Source organism: Salvelinus fontinalis, chromosome 26 (genome assembly GCF_029448725.1).
Source record: "Salvelinus fontinalis isolate EN_2023a chromosome 26, ASM2944872v1, whole genome shotgun sequence".
NCBI lineage: Eukaryota > Metazoa > Chordata > Actinopteri > Salmoniformes > Salmonidae > Salvelinus > Salvelinus fontinalis.
Genome location: NC_074690.1, coordinates 43,723,503 through 43,749,120, shown reverse-complemented (window position 1 = coordinate 43,749,120; position 25,618 = coordinate 43,723,503). Strand labels below are relative to the sequence as shown.

The 25,618-nt window shown below is 43.2% G+C and overlaps 1 protein-coding gene across 3 annotated transcripts in view; it reads right to left on the bottom strand.

The window, feature by feature from the left end:
• Positions 1 to 15,957: 15,957 nt before the first annotated feature.
• LOC129824399 (far upstream element-binding protein 3-like) overlaps positions 15,958 to 25,618 on the bottom strand; it is a 63,829-nt gene continuing 54,168 nt past the window's right edge. For all 3 annotated transcript variants that reach the window (XM_055884005.1, XM_055884006.1, XM_055884004.1), the window contains one exon: positions 15,958 to 17,664. In XM_055884005.1, the coding sequence (XP_055739980.1) occupies positions 17,656 to 17,664 (9 nt within the window). In that variant the 3' untranslated portion in view covers positions 15,958 to 17,655. The remainder of the gene's footprint in view (positions 17,665 to 25,618) is intronic.

The following is a 25,618-nucleotide window of genomic DNA, read 5'->3' as shown; positions in this document are numbered from 1 at the left end:
TAGGGTAATAATTACTGAAAACATAATTTCTCTCATGTTAAATAGTGCAACTTTCGTGTGGTGTCGCAAATCTAAGAATGTCGCTGAAAGAAAGACGGTTCTGCCGAGTTATTCGAGGAAAGCTCCACACCACTTTCTCGCTTGAGTATCTCACCGAAATATTTTCAGATCTTATGTTTGCTATTTTCGTAGCGTTAGCAACTATGTGTGTGTTTCCTATCCCTGTTCGCTCCTCTCCCTGTAGGATTCACAGACACTCCCCACCACCTGACTGCAACCCTTCTAATAGTGTACACTGCACACACAATTCATGTGGAATTACAGGTCTCGGGCAGCATTTGGAAATGCCGATCTGCGGTGAAGAACGCAGAGTTCACCTCAGCCTCTGCTGCCCTTCAGTCCCTTAACGTTTTGGCCCTGACGGAGACATGGATCACCCCAGAGAACACTGCTAGTCCAGCTGCTCTTTATTCATCCGACTACGTTTTCTCTCATTGAGAATTGTGGTTGAAGCGGTGGTGGCGCAGGTCGACTCATTTCTCCTGTGGAGATGATCTCTTTTCTTCCTCTCTCACCTGTCCATCTCCTCATTTGAATTCCATGCGGTCACTGTAACTCGTCAACTCGAGTGTAACGTTGTCATCCACCGCTCACCAGGTGCCCCTCGAAGAGTTCCTCAATGCGCTTGACACCTTGACAAACTCATTCCCTGGACAATTGTTCACCGCTCATCGAACTTGGCGACTTTAACCTCCCGACGTCTGGCTTCGATTTCTTTCCAACTCTCTCTTTCCCCTCCTCGTCTCTTTTGACCTCACCCTTTCCCAATCCACTCCAACTCAAAGGCAGGCAATACACTTGACCTCATTTTTACTAGAGGCTACTTTCCTACTAATCTCATTGCAACTCCGCTCCAGGTCTCTGATAACTACTTTTCCTCCAACCCTAATCATTCAGCCCCTACCCAGATGGTCATGCGTAGGGCTGTTACGGTGACCGTATTACCGCCACACCGGGGGTCACGAGTCATGACGGCAGTAAACTTTCACGTGGCTGTTTAGTCAATTAATGATTAACTAGGCTTCTCTAAGCTCCGATCCTGCTGATGGTCATTAGTTGCCTACCAAACTTGCTAACTGCCTGGTAGTCAGCACTCTATTGTCCCTCTAATCACTCTGACATCAATGCAAATGTCATTGAAAATCTAATCTAACACCTCATGTTACGCAACATTTCTATAGGCTATAGGCTATGCAATTGCGCAAGATTTAAAAAGAGAATCCCATCAGCTTTCTATATGTTAGGTCTACTATATTTATTTCTCAACATTCCTAATATTAAGCACATTGCTTCTCTTTACAACTGGAGTATAGCGTACCTGGATGGTATGAAAATGAACCATGTGAAAAGCGTCCTCCATTCACTATTTAAGTGCATAGATTACATACAATTCTTCCAACATTTTCAATATGCGCTTCGGAATTCGATAAGGACGCGAACAGTTGCGTCCCTGATGTGTAGCCTGTGAGAAGGACCCGATCCCATGACGGGCATTGGTTAATAAGAATTGAGATATCTGAGAGAGCCATGTGAGTTAGAGGTGCTTCGGAGCACGCAGCTGAGAGAAAGGAATTAGAATTATTATTTTCAGCCCAAGGGCACAACGGCCACTGCCCGCAAAAGGCATTCATTTTTTTAGGGGGCATTACAGCCACGCAAAGGGGCCGCCGCTGGGAAATTCGAGGCATTATCAAGTGCCTGTCAAATTGTGAATGAGAGACTGATGAAGTGTGTACAGCCCGTGCAAAAAAACAAAGCAGAGCTCATGCCTTTCATGCAACTTTTTTCAAATCATCATGCAGCCTTAGAATGTACAGTGGCAAGAAAAAGTATGTGAACCCTTTAGAATTACCTGGATTTCTGCATAAATTTGTCACAGATGAAGATCAGATTAAATTTTAAGTCACAACAATAGAGAAACACAGTCTGCTTAAACTAAACACACACAAATAATTATACTTTTTAATGTCTTTGTTGAACACACTGTGTAAACATTCACAGTGCAGGGTGGGAAAAGTATGTGAACCCTTGGATTTAATAACTGGTTGACCCTTCTTTTTGTAGCAATAACCTCAACCAAACATTTTCTGTGGTTACGGATTAGACCTGTACAACGGTCAGGAGGAACTTTGGACCATTCCTCTTAACAAAACTGTATCAGTTCAGCAATATTCTTGGGATGTCTAGTGTGAACTGCTCTCGAGGTCATGCCACAGCATCTCAATTGGGTTGAGGTCTGGACTCTGACTGGGCCACTCCAGAAGGTGTATTTTCTTCTGTGAAAGCCATTCTGTTGTTGATTTACTTCTGTTTCTTTGTCGTTGTCCTGTTGCATCACCCAACTTCTGTTGAACTTCAATTGGCAGAGAGATAGCCTTACATTCTCCTGCAAAATGTCTTGATAAACTTGGGAATTCATTTTTCCGTCGATGATAGCAAACGGTCCAGGCCCTGAGGCAGCAAAGCAGCACAAACCATAGTGCTCCCTCCACCACACTTTACAGTGGGGATGAAATTTTGATGTTGGTGTGCTGTGCCCTTTTCTCTCCATACATAGTGTTATGTGTTCCTTCCAAACAACACGACTTTAGTTCCATCTGTCCACAGAATATTTTGCCAGAAGCGCTGTGGAACATCCAGGTGCTCTTTTGCGAACTTCAGACGTGCAGCAATGGTTTTTTTGGACAGCAGTGGCTTCTTCCGTGGTGTCCTCCCATGAACACCATTCTTGTTTAGTGTTTACGTATCATAGACTCGTCAACAGAGATGTTTGTATGTTCCAGAGATTTCTGTAAGTCTTTAGCTGACGCTCTAGGATTCTTCTTAACCTCATTGAGCATTCTGCACTGTGCTCTTGCAGTCATCTTTGCAGGACGGACACTCCTAGCAAGAGTTGCAACAGTGCTGAACTTTCTCCATTTATAGACAGTTTGTCTTACCGTGGACGGATGAACATCAAGGCTTTTAGAGATACTTTTGTAACCATTTCCAGCTTTAATCAAGTCAACAATTCGTAATCTTAGGTATTTTAAGATCTCTTTTGTTCAAGGCATGGCTCACATCAGGCAATGTTTCTTGTGAATAGCAAACTCACATTTTGTGAGTTTTTTTTTTTAAATCGGACAGCGCAGCTCTAACCAACATCTCCAATCTCATCTCATTGACTGGACTCAAGGTTAGCTGACTTCTGACTCCAACTAGCTTTTGGAGAAGTCATTAGCCTAGGGGTTTACATACTTTTTCCAACCTACACTGGGAAAGCTTAAAATATGTATTCAATATAGACAAGAAAAATACAATAATTTTTGTGCTATTAGTTTAAGCACAGTTTGTTTTCACTTAGACGAAGATCAGATCACATTTTATGACCAATTTATTGCAGAAATCCAGGTAATTCCAAAGGGTTCACATACCTTTTCTTGCCACTGTATTAAAAATCAAAACATATAGCCCGACGTTTGTATCATAACTTAAGTTGCATAAATAACTAAATGAAGCATATAGGAGGACCTGTTTCTTTGTTAACCGCTCAACACAGAATAGAACACAGAATGCTAACTCCCTCTAATCAATTGGAGAAGAGGCTCCGTACACTCTTGGTTGTATACTACCTGGCAGGGCGCTACTACCAGGTGACGTGGATCTGTGTCTGCACCACGTACTCTGACTACTGGTGTCACCCAGGGCTCAGTTCTAGGCCCTCTCCTCATCAAGTCCCTTGGCTCCGTCATATCCTTACATGGTCTCTCCTGTCATTGTTATGACACTCAACTTTTCTCCTTCCCACCTTCTGACACCCATCTCTGTGTGTCTGGCAGATATCTCAACTTTCATATTGGCCCACCACCTCAAGCTCAACAAGACGGAGCTGCTCTTCCTCCTGGGGAAGGCCTGCCTGCTCAAAGACCTCTTCGTCACGGTTGACAACTCCACAGTGTCGCACTCCCAGAGTGCAAAGAACCTTGGTGTGACCATGGACAACACCCGGTCATTCTCTGCAAACATCAAAGCAGTGACTCGCTCCTGCAGGTTCATGCTCTACAACATCCGTGGAGTATGACAGTACCTCAAATCAAATCGTATTTGTCACATGCACCGAATACAACAGGTGTAGATGTTACAGTGAAATGCTTACTTACAAGCCCTTGACAGTTCTTTTTCTTACAACTGCATTGTTAGATAAAACTTTTTAAATAATTAAATAGCAGCTGTAAAACAACAGTAGCGAGGCTATATTCAGGGGGTACCGGTTCAGAGTCAATGTGCGGGGGCACCGGTTAGTTGAGGAAGTATGTACATATAGAGTTAAAGTGACTATGCATAGATAACCAGAGAGTAGCAGAAGTGTAAAAGAGGGGAGGGGTGGTGGACAATGCAAATAGTCTGGGTAGCCATTTGATTAGCTGTTCAGTAGTCTTATGGCTTGGGGGTAGAAGCTGCTAAGAAGTCTCTTGGACCTAGACTTGGCACAGCGGTACCGCTTTCCGTGCAGTAAAAGGGAGAACAGTCTAGGACTAGGGTGGCTGGAGTCTGACAATTTTTAGGGGCTTCCTCTGACACCGCCTTGTATAGAGGTCCTGGATGACAGGAAGCTTGGCCCCAGTGATGTACTGGGCCATACGAACTACCCTCTGTAGTGCCTTGCAGTCGGAGGCCGAGCAGTTGCCATACCAGGCAGTGATGCAACCAGTCAGGATGCTCTCGATGGTGGAACTTTTTGAAGATCTGAGGACCCATGCCAAATCTCTTGAAGGGGGAATAGGCTTTGTCGTGCCCTCTTCATGACTGTCTTGGTGTGTTTGGACCATGATAGTTTGTTGGTGATGTGGACACCAAGGAACTTGAAGCTCTAAACCTGCTCAACTACAGCCCCTTCAATGAGAATGGGGGCGTGCTCTGTCTTGATCACATTGAGAGAGGGTGTTGTCCTGGGCCCGCATGACCAGGTCTCTGACCATCTCCCTATAGGCTGTCTCATGGTTGTCGACTGTTGTGTCGTCGGCAAACTTAATGGATGGTGTTGGAGTCGTGCCTGGCCATGCAGTCATGAGTGAACAGGGAGAACAGGAGGGGACTGAGCACGCAACCCTGAGGGGCCCCCGTGTTGAGGATCAGCGTGGCGGATGTGTTGTTACTTACTCTTATCACCTGGGGGCGGCCCGTCAGGAAGTCCAGGATCCAGATGCAGAGGGAGGTGTTTAGTTCCAGGGTCCTTAGCTTAGCGATGAGCTTTGAGGGCACTATAGTGTTGAACGCTGAGCTGTAGTCAATGAATAGCATTCTCACATAGGTGTTTCTTTTGTTCAGGTGGGAAAGGGGAGTGTGGAGTGCAATAGAGATTGCATCATCTGTGGATCTGTTGGGCGGTATGCAAATTCAAATCAAATTTATTTATATAGCCCTCCGTACATCAGCTGATATCTCAAAGTGCTGTACAGAAACCCAGCCTAAAACCCCAAACAGCAAGCAATGCAGGTGTAGAAGCATGGTGGCTAGGAAAAACTCCCTAGAAAAGGCCAAAACCTAGGAAGAAACCTAGAGAGGAACCAGGCTATGAGGGGTGGCCAGTCCAGGCTGTGCCGGGTGGAGATAACAGAACATGGCCAAGATGTTCAAATGTTCATAAATGACCAGCATGGTCAAATAATACTAATCATAGTAGTTATCGAGGGTGCAGCAAGTCAGCACCTCAGGAGTAAATGTCAGTTGGCTTTTTTAGCACGTCCGGTGAACAGGTCAGGGTTCCATAGCCGCAGGCAGAACAGTTGGTTGGTCTAGGGTTTCTGGGATAATGATGTTGATGTGAGCCATGACCAGCCTTTCAAAGCACTTCATGGCTACATACATGAGTGCTACGGGTCAGTAGTCATTTAGGCAGGTTACCTTAGTGTCCTTGGGCACAGGGAAAATTTCAGTGTAGACACTTGCCAGTTGGTCAGCGCATGCTTGGGGTAGACTAAGTAATTTAGCTCGTCTGGTAGGCTTGTGTCACTGGGCAGCTCGCGTCTGTGCTTCCCTTTGTAGTATGTAATAGTTTACAAACCCTGCCACATCCAACGAGTGTCGGAGCAGGTGTAGTACGATTCAATCTTAGTCCTGTAATGACACGTTGCTATTTGATGGTTTGTTAGAGGGCATAGCAGGATATCTTATAAGCTTCCGGGTTAGAGTCCCGCACCTTGAAAGAGGCAGCTCTACCCTTTAGCTCAGGGTGGATGTTGCCTGTAATCCATGGCTTCTGGTTGGGGTACGTACGCTCAGTCACTATGGGGACGACGTCACTGATGCACTTATTGATAAAGCCAGTGACTGATGTGGTGTACTCCTCAATGCCATCGGAAGAATCCCGGAACATATTCCAGTCTGTGCTAGCAAAACAGTCCTGTAGCTTAGCATCCGTGTCATCTGACCACTTCTTAATTGACTGAGTCACGGGTGCTTCCTGCTTTAGTTTTTGCTTCTAAGCAGGAATCAGGAGGATAGAATTATGGTCAGATTTGCCAAATGGAGGGCGAGGGAGAGCTTTGTACACATCTCTGTGTGTGGAGTAAAGGTGGTCTAGGTGGTTTTCCTCTGGTTGCATATATTTAACATGCCGGTAGAAATGAGGTAAAACGGATTTAAGTTTCCCTGCATTAAAGTCCCAGGCCACTAGGACCGCCGCCTCTGGCAGAGCGTTTTCCTGTTTGCTTATGGCCGTATACAGCTCATCGAGTGCGGTCTTAGTGCCAGCATCGGTTTGTGGTGGTAAATGGACAGCTAGGAAAAATATAAACTCTTGGTAAATAGTGTGCTCTACAGTTCGTCATGAGATACTCTACCTCAGGCGAGAAAAACCTAGAGACTTCCTTACCATTACATTTTGTCACCAGCTGTCTACAAATATACACAGACCGTCACCCCTCGTCTTACCGGAGGCGGCTGCTCTATTTTGCCAACGCAGCGTAAACCCTGCCAGCTGTATGGTATTTATGTCGTCGTTCAGCCATGACTCGGTAAACATAAGATTTAAAAAAAAAAATGTATGACCCGTTGGTAGGATATTTGTGATAGTTCGTCTATTTTTGTTATCCAATGATTACCATCAGCCCTAGTAACCAACGTACAGAGAGATTACCCACTGGCAGAAATAAAATAAATTACAAATAGCGTGAAAAAACACAATTGGTTAGGAGACCGTAAAACTGTAGCCATCTCTTCCTGCGCCATTTAAAAAAAACTCACACAGGAAGCAGCGTAGGTCCTAATCCAGGCACGTGTCCTCTCTCATCTGGACTACTGCAACTCACTGTTGGCTGGGCTCTTCACTTGTCTCATCAAACCCCTGCAAATAATCCAGAACGCTGCAGCCGCCTGGTTTTCAACCTTCCCACGTTCTCTCATGTCGCCCTGCTCCTCCGCACACTCCACTGGCTTCCAGTCAAAGCTCGCATCCACTACAAGACCATGGTGTTTACCTACAGAACATCAAGAGGAACTGTCCCTCCCTACCTTCAGGCTATGCTCAAACCCTACACCCCAACACGAGCACTCGGTTCTGCCACCTCTGGTCTCTTCGCCCTCCCACCCCTACAGGAGGCCAGCTCCCACTCAGCCCAGTCCAAGCTCTTCCCTCCTGAAGCTAGGACAGCTGAGTCCCTGCCCATCTTCCCAAAACATCTGAAACCCTACCTCTTCAAACAGTATCTTAAATAATCCTCCTCTTCACCTCAACCCTCAAAAAATGTTAATTATTAACTAGCACTTGACCTCCCTTTTCTAGAGCTGACTCTAATAATAGCTACTTTATTGAGGAAACATGTATTTTCTATACTTGTGATATGTGGTTGTCCTAACTAGCCATCCATAGATGAATGCACTAAGTCGCTCTGGAGCATTCTCTAAATGAGTAAATACATGTTCTTTTTTCATTTAAATAACAATTTTCCTGAAATTCTACACATTTTGCCAGGACAATATGATATCTGAGTAACAATGCACTGTGCAGTGCATTCGGAAAGTATTCGGACGTTAAACTGAAATATCACATTTACACAAGTACTCAGACCATTTAAAATCAGTACTTTGTTGAAGCACCTTTGGCAGCGATTACAGCCTTGAGTCCTCTTGGGATACAAGATGACATTACAAGCTTGGAACACCTTTATTTGTGGAGATTCTCCACTTCTTCTCTGCAGATCCTCTCAAGCTCTGTCAGGTTGGATGGGGAGCGCCACTGCACAGTTATTTCAGGTTTCTCCAGAGATGTTAGATCGGGTTCAAGTCCGGGCTCTGGCTGGGCCAATTAAGAATATTTAGAGACTTGTCCCGAAGCCACACCAGCATTGTCTTGGCTGTGCGCTTAGGGTCGTTGTCCTGTTGGAAGGTGATCCTTCAACCCAGTCCTGAGCAGGTTTTTATCAACAAACTATCTGTACTTTGCTCCTTTCCCTCAATCCTTAATAGTCTCCCAGGCTCTGCCACTGAAAATCCTCCCCACAGCATAATGCTGCCACCACCATGCTTCACCGTAGGGATCGTGCCTAGTTTCCTCCAGATGTGACGCTTGGCATTCAGGTCAAACAGTTCAATCTTGGTTTCATCAGACCAGAGCATCTTGTTTCTCATGGTCTGAGTCCCTTATGTGCGTGTTGGCACACTCCAAATGGGCTGTCATGTGCCTTTTCCTGAGGAGTGGCTTCCGTCTGGCCACTGTGGTACCTTATATAGATAGGTGTGTGCATTTCCAAATCATGTCCAATCAATTGAACTTATCACAGGTGGACTCCAATCAAGTTGTAGAAACATCTCAAGGATGATCAATGGAAACAAGATGCACTTGAGCTCAATTTTCAGTCTCAGAGCAAAGGGTTTGAATACTTACGTGAATAGTGTATTTCTAAAAACCTGTTTTTGCTTTGTCATTACGGAGTATTGTGGAAAAAGTCAAGGGGTCTGAATTCTTTCCGAATGCACTGTATATACAAAGGGAGATGGACACCACTTCAAATTAGTGGATTCGGCTGCCACGAGCCTCTCCCATTGCTGACAGGTGTATAAAATCGAGCACCCAGCCATGCAATGTTCATAGACACACATTGGCAGTAGAGTAGCCTTACTGAAGAGCTCAGTGACTTTCAAATTGGATAGGATGCCACCTTTCCAACAAGTCAGTTAACTTCTTTGGGATAGGTGGGACGGTAGCGTCTCACTTGGCCAAAATCCAGCAAAAATGTAGCGCGCCAAATTCAAATATATTACTATAAAAAATCTATCTTTCATGAAAACACACATGAAAGACACCAAATTAAAGCTACACATGTTGTGAATCCAGCCAACATGTCTGATTTCAAAAAGGATTTACAGGGAAAGCACACCAAACAATTATGTTAGCTCAGTACATAGCCACAGAAAAACACAGCCATTTCCCCAGCAAAAGATAGTAGTCACAAAAAGCAGAAAGAGATAAAATTAATCACTAACCTTTGATGATCTTCATCAGATGACTCATAGGGCATCATGTTACACAATACATTTGTTTTGTTCGATAATGTTCATATTTATATCCACAAATCTCGGTTTATATTGGCGCCATGTTCAGAAATGCCTTTAAAATATCCGGAGTAATTGCAGAGAGCCACGTCAAATAACAGAAATACTCAAACTTTGATGAAAGATACATATTTTACACAGAATTAAAGATACACTTGTTCTTAATGCAACCGTTGTCAGATTTAAAAAAAACTTTACGTAAAAAGCACACCATGTTAATCTGAGACGGCGCTCAAAAATAACAAAATTTCTCCGCCATGTTGGAGTCAACAGAAATTACATCATAAATATTCCCTTACCTTTGATTATGTTCATCAGAATGCACTGCCAGGAATCCTAGTTCCACAATAAATCGTTGTTTTGTTCGATAATGTCCATTACTTATGTTCAATTAACTACTTTTGCTAGCATATGTAGTACACGTGTCCAAACGCTCGCGCAGATGCAGGCAAACGTCGGACGAAAACTTCAAAGTTATATTACAAGTCGAATAAACTGGTCAAACTTAGTAGAGAATCAATCTTCAGGATGTTGTTATCATATATATCCAATAACGTTCCAACCGGAGCCTTCCTTCATGTCTGTATAAGTTATATAGACGCAAGGCGATATCATGAGGAAAGTGCGTGACCAAGAACTGGCAATCTGCCAGACCAATGACTGAAACACCTCCCATCCGGCCCCACATCACACTAAAGGCTTCATTCGGCGCTCTACAGACTGTTGACATCTAGTGGAAGGTGGAAGTGCAAACAGATCCATATATTACAGGGAATTGAATAGGCTATGACAATAACATCGACCAGTCTCAGAATTCTCACTTCCTGTTTGGATTTTTTCTCAGGTTTTTGCCTGCCATATGAGTTCTGTTCACAGACATCATTCAAACAGTTTTAGAAACTTCAGTGTTTTCGATCCAATAGTAATAATAATAATATGCCTATATTAGTATCTGGGACAGAGTAGGAGGCAGTTCACTATGGGCACGCAATTCATCCAAAAGTGAAAATGCTGCCCCCTATATCAAAGAAGTTAATAAAATTTCTGCCCTGCGAGAGCTGCCCCGGTCAACTGTAAGTGCTGTTGTTGTGAAGTGGAAACGTCTAGGAGCAACTCCGGCTCAGCCGCAAAGTAGTAGGCCACACAAGCTCACAAAGGTACCGCTGAGTGCTGAAGCTCGTAAAAATTGTCTATCCTCAGTTGCAACACTCACTACCGAGTTCCAAACTGCGTCTGGAAGCAACGTCAGCACAAAAACTGTTCATCGGGAGCGACATGAAATGGATGCACACGGCCAAGCAGCCGCAAACAAGCATAAGATCACCATGCACAATGCCAAGCGTCTGCTGGAGTGGTGCCATTGGACTTGAGCAGTGGAAACGCATTCTCTGAAGTGATGAATCTGGGTTTGGCGTACGACAGGAGAATGCTACCTGCCCAAATGCATAGTGCCAACTGTAAAGTTTGGTGGAGGAGGAATAATGGTCTGGGGCTGTTTTTCATGGTTCAGGCTAGGCACCTTAGTTCCAGTGAAGGGAAATCTTAATGCTACAGCATACAATGACATTCTAGACGATTCTGTACATCCGTTTGAGGAATCCCCTCTCCTGTTTCAGTGTGACAATACCCACTTGCACGAAGCGCGGTCCATACAGAAATGGTTTGTCTAGATTGTTGTGGAAGAACTTGCCTGGCCTGCACAAAGCCCTGACCTCAACCCCATCGAACACCTTTGGAAATTAATGAACAATTGTATGCTGAAATGTCTTGAGTCAGCAAGTATTCAACCCCTTCGTTGCATGGACCCACTCTGTGTGTAATAGTGTTTATTACACACAGAGTAATACGCCCACTCACTACAAAGACACATGCGTCCTTCCTAAAAAGGCATCCTGGCTCAGTCTACTTTCCACCAGGCACTGGGAGACGAATGAACCTTTCAGCAGGACAATAACAGCTAGACAATCTGGAACCTCTCTTTCTAAAATTATCTGCCGAAATTGTTGCAACCCCTATTACTAGCCTGTTCAACCTCTCTTTTGTATCATCGGAGATCCCTAAAGATTGGAAAGCTGCCGCGGTCATCCCTCTCTTCAAAGGGGGAGACACTCTAGACCCAAACTGTTACATACCTATATCCATCCTGCCTTTCTAAAGTCTTCGAAAGCCAAGTTAACAAACAGATCACCGACCATTTCGAATCCCACCGTATCTTCTCCGCTATGCAATCTGGTTTCCGGGCTGGTCATGGGTGCACCTCAGCCACACTCAAGGTGCTAAATGATATAACCACCATCGATAAAAGACAGTACTGTGCAGCAGTCTTCATCGACCTGGTCAAAGCTTTTGACTCTGTCAATCACCGCATTCTTATTGGCAGACTCAATAGCCTTGGTTTCTCAAATGACTGCCTCGCCTGGTTCGCCAACTACTTCTCAGATAGAGTTCAGTGTGTCAAATCGGAGGGCCTGTTGTCCGGGCCTCTGGCAGTCTATGTCTGCTACAGGGTTCAATTCTCGGGCCGACTCTTTTCTCTGCATATATCAATGATGTCGCTCTTGCTGCTGGTGATTCTTTGATCCACCTCTACACAGACGACACCATTCTGTATACATCTGGCCCTTCTCTGGACACTGTGTTAACAAACCTGCAAACGAGTTTCAATGCCATACAACACTTCTTCCGTGGCCCCCAACTGCTCTTAAATGCTAGTAAAACTAAATGCATGCTCTTCAAGCGATTGCTGCCCGCAACCGCCCGCCCGACTAGCATCACTACCCTGGACGGTTCTGACTTAGAATATGTGGAGGAACTACAAATACCTAGGTGTCTGGCTAGACTGTAAACTCTCCTTCCAGACTCACATTAAGCATCTCCAATCCAAAATTAAATCTAGAATCTGCTTCCTATTTCACAACAAAGCCTCCTTCACTCATGCTGCCAAACACAACCCCGTAAAACTGACTATCCAACTGATCCTTGACTTCGGCAATGTCATTTACAAAATAGCCTCCAACACTCTACTCAACAAATTGGATGCAGTCTATCACTGTCACGATCTATCACAAGGATGACGCTGGAGAGACGAAGCAGGTACGGGGAGTAACATTTAATAAATAACGGACATGGAACGAGACATAAACAGCGTTAGCAAACAGAAAACAATCAATGCAGCAGCAGGGAACAGAGCAAGGGAACAGACAAATATAGGGGAGGAAATTAACATGTAATAAGTGAGTCCAGGTGAGTCCATTAACGCTGATGCGAGTGACGAGGGAAGGCAGGTGTGGGTGATGGATGGCAGGAGCGTGTGATGCAGGGTAATCTGGCGCCCTCAAGCGCCAGGGGAAGGGAAGAGCGGGAGCAAACATGACAGTACCCCTCCCTCTTGGGACGCCACCCGGCGTCCCACCTGGGCAAACCGGCCGAGACATGGGCGCAGGGCAAGCCAGTTGGGGCGTGAAAGCCCGACGAACCGGCAGGAGCGTGGGAGCCTGGCGAGCCGGCTCAGGCATAGGAGCCTGACGATCCGGCTGAGGCAAAGCGTCTGTCGATCCCGCTGAAGGGGAGCCCGATGATCCAGTGGAGTGTGACGTGGGATGGGAAACCGCCGAGCCAGGAAAACCTCTCGAGCCAGCCAGGGCGTGAAAGCCTGAAGGGCTAGCTTAGGCACCCCGGTTCCATCGGCAGCGGAATCCACCAACGTCACCAACAAAACACAAGACAAACAAAAAAACTCCTGGACCGGCTGGGGAAGCAAAAACTGACGATCCAGCTGAGACCCGACGTGGGATGGGCGTCATCCGAGTCAACCGGGGCAAGGAAACCTCTCGAGCCTGCTAGGGCGTGGAAGCCCGACGAGCAGGCTAGGCACCTCCGGTTCCATCGGTGGTGACCCAGAGCCGATGCCACTATTCCAACCAGAACGCCAGTACTCCCCGATGCTTCGTATATGTATGGCTGCTGCATTCTGTCACGATCTATCACAAGGATGACGCTGGAGAGACGAAGCAGGTACGGGGAGTAACATTTAATAAATAACGGACATGGAACGAGACATAAACAGCGTTAGCAAACAGAAAACAATCAATGCAGCAGCAGGGAACAGAGCAAGGGAACAGACAAATATAGGGGAGGAAATTAACATGTAATAAGTGAGTCCAGGTGAGTCCATTAACGCTGATGCGAGTGACGAGGGAAGGCAGGTGTGGGTGATGGATGGCAGGAGCGTGTGATGCAGGGTAATCTGGCGCCCTCAAGCGCCAGGGGAAGGGAAGAGCGGGAGCAAACATGACAATCACAGTGCCATCCGTTTTGTCACCAAAGCCCCATATACTTCCCACCACTGCGACCTACATGCTCTCGTTGTCACGTTCCTGACCTATTTCTGTTAGTTTGTTGTATGTGTTAGTTGGTCAGGACGTGAGTTTGGGTGGGCATTCTATGTTTTCTGTTTCTATGTTGGTTTAAGGGTTGCCTGGTATGGCTCTCAATTAGAGGCAGGTGTTTGGCGTTTCCTCTAATTGAGAGTCATATTAAGGTAGGTTGTTTCACAGTGTTCGTGGTGGGTGGTTGTCTCCTGTGTCAGTGTTTGTCGCACCATACGGGACTGTTCGGTTTGTTTGTACATCGTTCTTTTTGTGTAGTCTATTTTTCCCTGTTCGTGCGTTCTTCGTGTTGTATGTAAGTTCGTATAGTTCAGGTCTGTCTACGTTTTCGTTTTGTTATTTTGTATTTTTCCAAGTGTTTTTCCCGTGTTTCGTCGTTGTCCTAATAAATATTATGTATTCACAATCTGCTGCATCTTGGTTCAATCCATGCTCATCCTCTTCGGATGAAGAGGAGGAGGACTACCGTTACACTCGTTGGCTGGCCCTCGCTTCATATTCGCCACCAAACCAACTGGCTCCAGGTCATCTATAAGTCTTTGCTAGGTAAAGCCCCGCCTTATCTCAGATCACTGGTCACCATAGCAACACCCACCAGTAGCACGCACTCCAGCAGGTATATTTCACTGGTCTCTGCTGCCAATGACTGGAACGAATTGCAAAAATCACTGAAGCTGGACACTTACATCTCCCTCACTAACTTTAAGCATCAGCTGTCAGAGCAGGTTACCGATCACTGCCCCTGTACACAGCCCATCTGTAAATAGCCCACACAACTACCTAACTACTCTTTCGTAACCCAGTATCTCGACTTGCACATCTATCACTCGTGTTAATGCTAAATTGTAATTATTTCGGCACTATGGCCTATTTATTACCTTACCTCCCTAATCTTACTACATTTGCACACACTGTACATAGATTTTTATATTGTGTTATTGACTGTACGTTCGTTTATCCGATGTAGCCAATTGTTGTTTTTAATCGAACTGCTGTGCTTCATCTTGGCCAGGTCGCAGTTGTAAATGAGAACTTGTTCTCAACTGGCCTACCTAGTTAAATGAAGGTGAAATTAAACAATAAGCTAAAACAAAAGGCCAAATCTACACTGGAGTTGTTTACCAAGACAGTGAATGTTACAGTTTTGACTTAAATCTACTTGAAAATCTATGGCAAGGCCTGAAAATGGTTGTCTAGCAATGATCAACAATCAATTTGACAAAGCTTGAAGAATACATTTGTTTTTCTTCTTAAAGGACAAATGTTGCACAATCCAGGTGTGGAAAGCTCTTAAGAGACTTACCCAGAAAGACTCACAGCTGTAATTGCTGCCAAACTTGTACTGACTCAGGGGTGTGAATACTTATGTAAATTAGATATTTCTGCATTTCATTTCCAAATAAATAAGCAACAAAACCATGTTTTCACTTAGTCATTATGGGGTATTGTGTGTAGATGGGTGAGAAAATCTATTGAATCAATTTTGAATTCAGGCTGTAACACAACAAAATGTGGAATAAGTCAAGGGGTGTGAATACTTTCTGAAGGCACTATGTTTTTTTGGGGGGGGAGGGGGGGGCCCTAAGCGTCGGCTTATGTCCCTTAAGCCCAGGGTCGGCCCTGAGTGCACTACTTTGGACCAGAGCCCTATGGTCAAAAGTAGTGCACTATGTAGGGAATAGGCTGGCATTTGGGATACACAATTCTCTTTCGAAACACATGACCATCGGGGAGGCAAGGCCGCAATTCGACAGTTCTACAACTTTTTTTTACTAATGTATTTTAATGCATGAGTGAGCGAATGAGGGATTGCATTTCGCTAATGGATTAAATTAAGAATGACGTAAACACAAGACTTGTAAAAAAAAAAAATTCTGGCAGAAAACTAGTCATTACATTGCTGTCCACATCATGTCATTTCATATCTTGAAAAAAATTCAATAGGATCAGATTAAAATAATGCTTCTGAAAGAAGAGGTAAATTCATACTCAATCTTGGAGTTTAGATTTAATTGAAGCAGGGTACACAGCAACAAAGAAAACTGGTAGGGAGATTGACAAATCATTATACTTCATACCGGTGCAGTTAACTTTTTAACAGTACAAAAATAAAGATTCTATATTTTCACCACAAAAGCAATTGTGGCAAATTATTTTGAGTCAAAGAGTAAAGAAAGCATAGAAATAAACTAGTGAGAATATATATTGCCTCTATTCATGTTTATGGCATATAAAACTTTACACTTAAGGTATCTAAATCACACTGTATGCTACAGAACAATGAATTTGTTAGTCCAGTGATATGGCTCTCTGGGTAACTCTGCAGTTAAGCTAATTTGCCATTGAAAAGGCAGCAAACATTTCAAAACAGGAATGTGCTTTACAATAGCCCAAATGGTATCAACTGCCCCAGAAACAAAAAAAATGACTCTACTTTTAAATACATCGTTAGCTGTGCATATGAGAAAAATTTTCTAAAAAATCTGAGGATACAGTATGCCTTGTCATTAGAAAATATAGTAGAGACAGTAATCATGTATCAAATCATAGCATACATTCTTGCTCACACAAAAACAATCATGTTAGCGAGTAACAGAGTGTTCTGGTTGGGATATTGTGGAAGCTAGGGGGTACACACTTACATTTGCCATACAAAAACAAATATTTTTAACAGGTAGAATGAAAGAAAGGCTTAGCAGTCTTGAGCACAGAGCGTATACTGGGTTTATATTTGCACTTGGTGAGAGATGCAACATCAAATTTCGAAACATATTTACCATATTTGAGCAGTGAATACAGAAAATTGGGAGAGCATCCATTTGAAAACTACACAAACAATCCTTATTCAACAAATATACTTAAATACCCATGTAGATAAGGATACATACATAACAAGATTAAATCAGACTCATAATAATAACCCCACTCTCCAACAGATCATTTTGACAAGCATTTATTACACTTAGGCTTAAACCTAAGATTTCTAATGTAGGAATAAGAACTCATTTGTCAACATATTTGTCTGCAAACCGAAATGAGATATTGCACCTCCCTGAACAGAAAACAAAACAATAACACAGAAGAATAACAGGATTAAATAAGAAATTAGACACCATACCAGGAATTTAGTACAAAAGAAAACCTTTTTTTCCAACAATAATACATTACATTTCAATCTCTCAACAAAAAAAAAATTCTACGTAAAAACACAAATCACCACAAGCACAAACACATGCTTAAAAACATAGTTCACAAAAACAAAACTGTCATTATACTCAATACTCAAGACTGCTAAGCCAATACCATTTTATTGCTAAAACTGGACAAAATAGATTATACTGCATTTTGTTCAAAGCCACACCGATACATTTTAAGTTCAAGTTTGATCAAAAAAAAAAGAAAGTTATATTCTCAAGACCAGAGGGTATTCCAAATTGCCCAGTAAAATATCAGTTTTTAGGTAAAAAAATAAAAGAAAATGAGAAAAAAAATTAAAAGAAAAGAAATATAGATTTTCGTTAATAATTTTTTGTTATTCTATAGCTAGTGCATTACAAAAAGGAAAGGTAAGCCGCAAAGTGTTGAAAATATACTTTAGAAACCTCAATAGTACTGTTAATAGTTCTGTTTTCATCATCTCAATGATTCCAAAATCTTCATAAGATGGGCGTCCACTCTAATGCTCCTGAAAGATATTACAAAGAGGAAAATGTTATGTAGTTTACCATGCATTCATTCATGCAACAGCACACACCAATACACTCATGCCTGTAAAATGTTCAAGACTTGGCTTTAACATATACAGTGCCTTCAGAAAGTACTCCGATCCAATTTTCAGGCGACCCAAGAGGAAACGCTGGCATTACAGAGGCAAGAGGGGGGGGGGGGGGTCCTGGCGAGATTAAGGCAAAAAAGTTAAACCGGCCACCTCTTCCCTCCATTCTACTGGCGAATGTAGTCACTCGACAATAAGAACGATGACCTCCGATTGTGGATTTGCTAACAACGAGACTCTCGAAACTGCAATTTTCTTTGCTTTTCTAAAACATGGTTCTCAGACAAGATACCCCCATGACTATCCAACTCACTGGATTCTCCATTCACAGGGTGGACAGGACAGTGGAGTCGGGGAAATCGAGGCGGGGAGGGGTTTGCCTCCACATCAACTCCAAGTGGTGTGCTTAACTCCAGTGCGGTGGAAGTGTCGCCCCACTGTTTAACGGTCTTGGAATACCTGATGGTCAAATGCCGACCCTTCTACCTCCCGAGGGAGTTTTCAGCTCTTATCGTGACTGCTGTATTCCACCAGGATAAGAGAAATAACAAGCTGGCACTTAACGAACTGAACAAAGCCATAAACAAGAAAGAAAACCTACACTGCCGTTCAAAAGTTTGGGATCACTTAGAAAGGTCCTTGTTTTGGAAGAAAAGCACATTTTTTGTCCATTGAAATTAGAGGGCGACCGATTAAATCGGCATGGCCGATTAATTAGGTCCGATTTCAAGTTTTCATAACAATCGGTAAGCGGCATTTTTGGATGCCGACTATGGCCGATTACATTGCGATCCAGGAGGAGACTGTGTGGCAGGCTGACCACCGATCACACGAGTGCAGCATCAAAAGGACCTTGCGGCTGCAAGGAGCCAAGGTAAGTTGCTAGCTAGCATTAAACTTATCTTATAAAAAAACAATCAATCTTCACATAATCACTAGTTAACTACACATGGTTGATGATATTACTAGGTTAACTAGCTTGTTCTGCGATGCAAATAATCAATGCGGTGCCTGTTAATTTATCATCGAATCACAGCCTACTTCAACTCCGCCAAACGGGGGATGATTTAACAAAAGCGCATTTGCGAAAAAAGCACAATCGTTGCACAAATGTACCTAACCATAAACATCAATACCTTTCTTAAAATCATTACACAAGTATATATTTTTAAACCTGCATATGTAGTTAAAATAAATTAATGTTAGCAGGCAATAATTAAATAGGGAAATTGTGTCGCCTGGCTCGTTGCGAACTGTGTGAAGACAATTTCTTCCTTACAAAGACCGTAATTCATTTGCCAGAATTTTACATTATTATGTCATAACATTGAAGGTTGTACATTGTAACAGCAATATTTACACTTAGGGTTGCCACCCGTTAGAGAAAATACGGAACGGTTCCGTATTTCACTGAAAGAATAAACGTTTTTATTTGACCATATTAATGACCAAAGGCTCGTACTTCCGTGTGTTTATTATAATTAAGTCTATGATTTGATATAGCAGTCTGACTGAACGGTGGTAGGCAGCAGCAGGCTCAAAAGCATTCATTCAAACAGCACTTTACTGCATTTGCCAGCAGCTCTTAGCAATGCTTGAAGCACAGCGCTGTTTATGATTTCAAGCCTATCAACTCCCGAGATTAGGCTGGCAATACTAAAGTGCCTATAAGGACATCCAATAGTCAAAGGTATATGAAATACAAATGGTATAGAGAGAAATAGTCCTATAATAAATACAACCTAAAACTTCTTAACTGATCTGTTTCACCTGTCCTTGTGTTTGTCTCCACCCCCTCCAGGTGTCGTTTATTTTCTCTGGTGTATTTTATCCCTGTGTTTCCTGTCTCTCTGTGCCAGTTCGTCTTGTATGTCTTTCAAGTCAACCAGTGTGTTTTCCTGTACTCCTGCTTCTATTCTCTTTTTGCTAGTCCTCCCGGTTTTGACCCTTGCCTGTTTCTGGACTCCGTACCCGCCTGCCTGGCCATTCTGCCTGCCCTGACCACGAGCCTGGCTGCCACTCTGTACCTCCAGGACTCTGAACTGGTTTTGACCTTTTGCATGTGCATGAACACTCTCTTACCTACCCCTTTTAGATATAATAAATATCAAAGACTCAAACCATCTGCCTCCTGTGTCTGCATCTGGGTCCCGCCTTGTGCCCTTTTACTGGGAATATTAAAGACTCGTGTTAAAAGGAACCACCAGCTTTCATATGTTCTCATGTTCTGAGCAAGGAACATGGCACATTGCCTTTTTACATGGCACATATTGCACTTTTACTTTCTTCTCCAACACTTTGTTTTTGCATTATTTAAACCAAATTGAACATGTTTCATTATTTATTTGAGACTATTTGATTTTATTTATGTATTATATTAAGTTAAAATAAGTGTTCATTCAGTATTGTTGTAATTGGCATTATTACAAATATTTATATATATATATATATATATATATATAAATAAAAATCGACCGATTAATCAGTATCGGCTTTTTTTGGTCCTCCAATAACCGGTATCGTCGTTGAAAATCATAATTGGTCGACCTCTAATTAAAATAACAGCAAATTGATCAGAAACACAGTGTAGACATTGTTAATGTTGTAAATGACTATTGTAGCTGGAAACTGCCAATTTTTTTAGGGATTATCTACATAGGCATAGAGGCCCATTATCAGCAACAACCACTCATGTGTTCCAATGGCACGTTGTGTTAGCTAATCCAAGTTGATCATTTTAAAAGGCTAACTGATCAGTAGAAAACCCTTTTGCAATTATGTATGCACAGCTGAACACTGTTGTCCTGATCAAAGAAACAATAAAACTGGCCTTAATACTACTTGAGTATCTGGAGCATCAGCATTTGTGGGTTCGATTATAGGCTCAAAATGGCCAGAAACAAATAACTTTCTAATGAAACTAATAAACTAATAATTCTATCCTCCTGATTCCTGCTTACAAGCAAAAACTAAAGCAGGAAGTACCAGTGACTCGCTCAATACAGAAGTGGTCAGATGACTCGGATGCTACGTGTGAGAATGCTGTTTAATTGACTACAACTCAGCGTTCCACACCATAGAGCCCACAAAGCTCAAATCTAAGCTAAGGACCCTGGGACTAAACATCTCCCTCTGCAACTTGATCTTGGACTTCCTGACGGGCCGCCCCCAGGTGGTAATGTTAGGCAACAACACATCTGCCACATTGATCCTCAACACTGGGGCCCCTCAGGGGTGCGTGCTTTTTCCCCTCCTGTACTCCCTGTGCACCCATGACTGCGTGGCCAAGCACAATTCCAACACCATCATAAGTTTGCTGACGACATAACAGTGGTAGGCCTGATCACCGACAATGATGAGAGAGACCTGGCAGCGTGGTGCCAGGAAAACAACCTCTCTCTCAATGTGAGCAAGACAAAGGAGCTGATCGTGGACTACATGAAAAGGAGGGCTGAACAGGCCCCCATTAACAGGGCTCCCGAGTGGTGCAGCGGTCTAAGGCACTGCATCTCAGTGCAAGAGGCTTCACGACAGTCTCTGGTTCGAATCCAGGCTGTATCACATCCGGCCGTGATTGGGAGTCCCATGGGGCAGCGCACAATTGGCCCAGCGTTGTCCGGGTTTGGCCATCTATGTAAATAAGAATTTGTTCTTAACTGACTTGCCTGGTTACATAAAAAAAAAAACATTGACGGGACTGAAGTGGAGCGGGTCGAGAGTTGCAAGTTCCTTGGTGTCCACATCACCAACAAACTATCATGGTCCAAACACACCAAGACAGTTGTGAAGAGGACACAGCAACACATTTTCCCCCTTGGAAGACTGAAAATATTTGTCATGGGTCCCCAGATCCTCAAAAAGTTCTACAGCTGCACTATCGAGAGTATCCTGACAGGTTGCATCACCACCTGGTATGACTCGGCCACCTGGACTATTTACATTGTATCTGGGGAAGGGTATAAAACTATATCTAGATTGTTGGAAGTTTCCAAGAGCACAGTGGTCTCTATAATTGGGAAAAGGAAAAAATATGGAATTCCCCAAACTCTGTCTTGAACTGGTCTCCGACCAAACTGAGCAACTGGACAAGGAGGACCTTGGTCAGGGAGGTGACCAAGAACCAAATGATCGCTGTCATGACTGCACGTGAGGATCACAATGGGTCAGATCAGTTTGGCAATGGTGGACAACTAATCAGGCCCTCTCTCACCCACAGAAGGGGGGGGGGCTTCTTGACACCTTACACCTGGTCTTACATTTTTTGCAGCAGAGGACTCTCTGGTTCTCTAGTATCAACGATGGCACCAACAGAGATGGTCGCTTCGTAGTTCTTAGGAAACTATGCAGTATTTTGTTATTTATGTACAGTTGAAGTCAGAAGTTTACATACACTTAGGTTGGAGTCATTAAAACACATTTGTCAACCACTTAACAAATTTATTGTTAACAAACTATAGTTTTAGCAATTCAGTTAGGACATCGGCTTTGTGCATGACAAGTAATTTTTACAAAAATTGTTTACAGACAGATTATGACTGTATCACAATTCCCGTGGGTTAGACAATATGATATCATCACAATACTTACATGCCAATATGATATGTATTGCAATTCTCACAACTCTATTTGTTTTGCGATTCGATACCGCAATTTTGAGAATTGATGTTCTAAACATATTGTTGACTATATGTCTGCTGCAGAGAGAGAATGAGAAAACAAGTTTTGATGAGTCAGGGAAATAAGTGCTGAAAACATGTTGGCTCACTATTTAAAAAGAAAATGGAGAACAAGCTACAGAATGAAAGGTTTTACAGTTGCAAAAATAATATTATATATACATACAGTTGAAGTCAGGAGTTTACATACACTTAGGTTGGAGTCATTAAAACTCGTTTTTCAACCACTCCACAAATGTCTTGTTAACAAACTAGTTTAGGCAGTTAGGACATCTACTTTGTGCATGACACAAGTAATTTTCCCAACAATTGTTTACAGACAGATTATTTCACTGTATCACAATTCCAGATGGTCAGTAGTTTACATACACTAAGTTGACTGTGCCTTTAAACAGCGTGGAAAATTCCAGAAAATTATGTCTCGGCTTTAGAAGCTTCTGATTGACATCATTTGAGTCAATTGGAGGTGTACCTCGATGTACTTCAAGGCCTACCTTCAAACTCAGTGCCTCTTTGCTTGACATCATGGGAAAAATCTAAAGAATTCCGCCAAGACCTCAGAAAAAAAATTGTAGACCTCCACAAGTCTGGTTCATCCATGGGAACAATTTCCAAACGCCTGAAGGTGCCATGTTCATCTGTACAAACAATAGTACGCAAGAAAACACCGTGGGACCACACAGCAGTCATACCGCTCAGGAAGGAGACGCATTCTGTCTCCTAGAGATTAACGTACTTTGGTGGGAAACGTACAAATCAATCCCAGAACAGCAGCAAAGGACCTTGTGAAAATGCTGGAGGAAACCGGTAGAAAAGTATCTATATCCACAGTAAAACGAGTCCTATATCGACATAACCTGAAAGGCCGCTCAGCAAGGAAGAAGCCACTGCTCTAAAACCTCCATAATAAAGCCAGACTACGCTTTGCAACTGCACATGGGGACAAAGATCGTACTTTTTGGAGAAATGTCCTATGGTCTGATGAAACAAAAATAGAACTGTTTGGCCATAATGACCATCGTTACGTTTGGAGGAAAAAGGGAGAGGCTTGCTAGCCGAAGAACACCATCCCAACCATGAAGCACGGGTTGGCAGCATCATGTTGTGGGGGTGCTTTGCTGCAGGAGGGACTGGTGCACTTCACAAAATAGATGGAAAATTATGTGGACATATTGAAGCAACATCTCAAGACATCAGTCAGGTCGTTAAAGCTTGGTCGCAAATGAGTCTTCCAAATGGATAATGACCTCAAGCATACTTCCAAAATTGTGGCAAAATGGCTTAAGGACAATGAAGTCAAGGTATTGGAGTGGCCATCACAAAGCCCCAACCTCAATCACACAGAAAAGTTGTGGGCAGAACTGAAAAAGCATGTGCGAGCAAGGAGGCCTACAAACCTGACTCAGTTATACCAGCTCTGTCAGGAGGACCGTCTACCCAAGGAAGAGGAGAAGGAAACTCCCCTCTCAGACAATCACGGGTACGGCTAAGTAGCTGTTCTTAGGAAACAGCCCATTGAAGCAACAGACAACTAAGAAAGACATTGTGCCCTCTGGTGGACAATCAGAGCAGGTACAAGGTACAAGAAAAGCCCACCAAATCAACACTCTTCTGAAGGAGGGCTCGCTCCGACAGAGAAACAGCAAACGGCATTCAACACGTAAAAACATTAATTACGTCTTATTCCGAACGGGCGGCGGTTCGTGTGCAAGGTATATGATTCATGTGAGGACAGTCCTAGAATGTATCCCTTTGTCGCTCTCTCTCTCTTCCCCCTCTCCATCTAACGTTATGTTGTAACAAGCCATCATATCTTGTCAGTCCACTTTGTCTCATGTAAGTGTGTATTCGGTCTTATTATTTAGTTAGCTAATAGATAAATAATTAAACCAATTTGTATGGTACGTAATGATCAGTCAAGCTGGGGTTCTTGCAGATCCAAGAAGGTTACGACAGTTCAGAATGAGACTTACATGAGGTAATGATTAATAAGTGACTCGATTTATAACATATATGTTCTAGAGTTGAATTCAGGAGATGGTAACTCAATAAACAACTTCTTCCGTGGTGCCCCAAATTCCTAATACTTACATGATTAATAAAATAAAAACATTATTATTATTATGATTTTTTAATTAAATCGGGTAACAATTAAATGTAGTTAGTGGATTAAATAAATCAGATTAATGAAAGTCAAGTCACGACAGCACTGACAGAACAACAGAGTTCATTGTATGAGATGGGAGAACTTGCAAGAAGGACAACAGTCTCTAGAGCACTTCACTAATCTGAGCTTTATGGGAGAGTGGCCAGATGGATGCCACTCCTGAGAAAAAGGCACGTCTGGAGTTGGCAAAAAGGCACGTGGTCTGTGGTCTGATGAGACAAAAATGTAACTCTTTGTCCTGAATGCAAAGCACTAGGTCTGGAGAAAACCAGGCACAGCCCATCACCCTCTTAACACTATCGCTACCATGAAGCATAGTGCTGGCAGCATCATTCTGTGGGGATGCTTTTCAACGGCAGGGACTTGAAGACTGGTAAGGATAGAGGGAACAATGAATGGAGCCAAATACAGGGAAATCCTTGATGAGAACCTGCTACAGAGTGCAAACGACCTTAGACTGGGGCGAAGATGTACGTTCCAAAAGGACAATGACCCCAAGCATACAGCCAAAGCAGCGCTGGAATGGCTTCAGAACAATAATGTGAAAGTCCTTGAGTGGCCCAGCCAAAGCCCAGACTTGAATCCCATTGAAACTGTTCACCGCCACTCCCCATCTAACTTAAGAGTTTGAGAAAATCTGCAAGAAAGAATGGGAGAAAATCCCCAAATCCAGATGTGGAAAGCTGAGAGAGACATACCAAAGACGACGACAAAGCTGTAATCACCGCTAAAGGTGCTTCTACATTCAGGGTTATGTAAATGAGATATTTCCTTTTCAATACATTTGCTAAAATGTCTAAAAACAGGTTTTCACTGTCATTATGAGGTATTGTGTGGAGTCAATTTATTCCATTTTGAATTCAGGCTGTAACACAACAAAATGTGTAATCAGTCCAGGAGTTTGAATACTTTCTGAAGGCATAGAAAGTCAGAACTGTTTAGAGACAGTGCTGTGTTGAGAGGCAGAGACAGGGCTGTGTTGAGAGGCAGAGACAGGGCTGTGTTGAGAGGCAGAGACAGG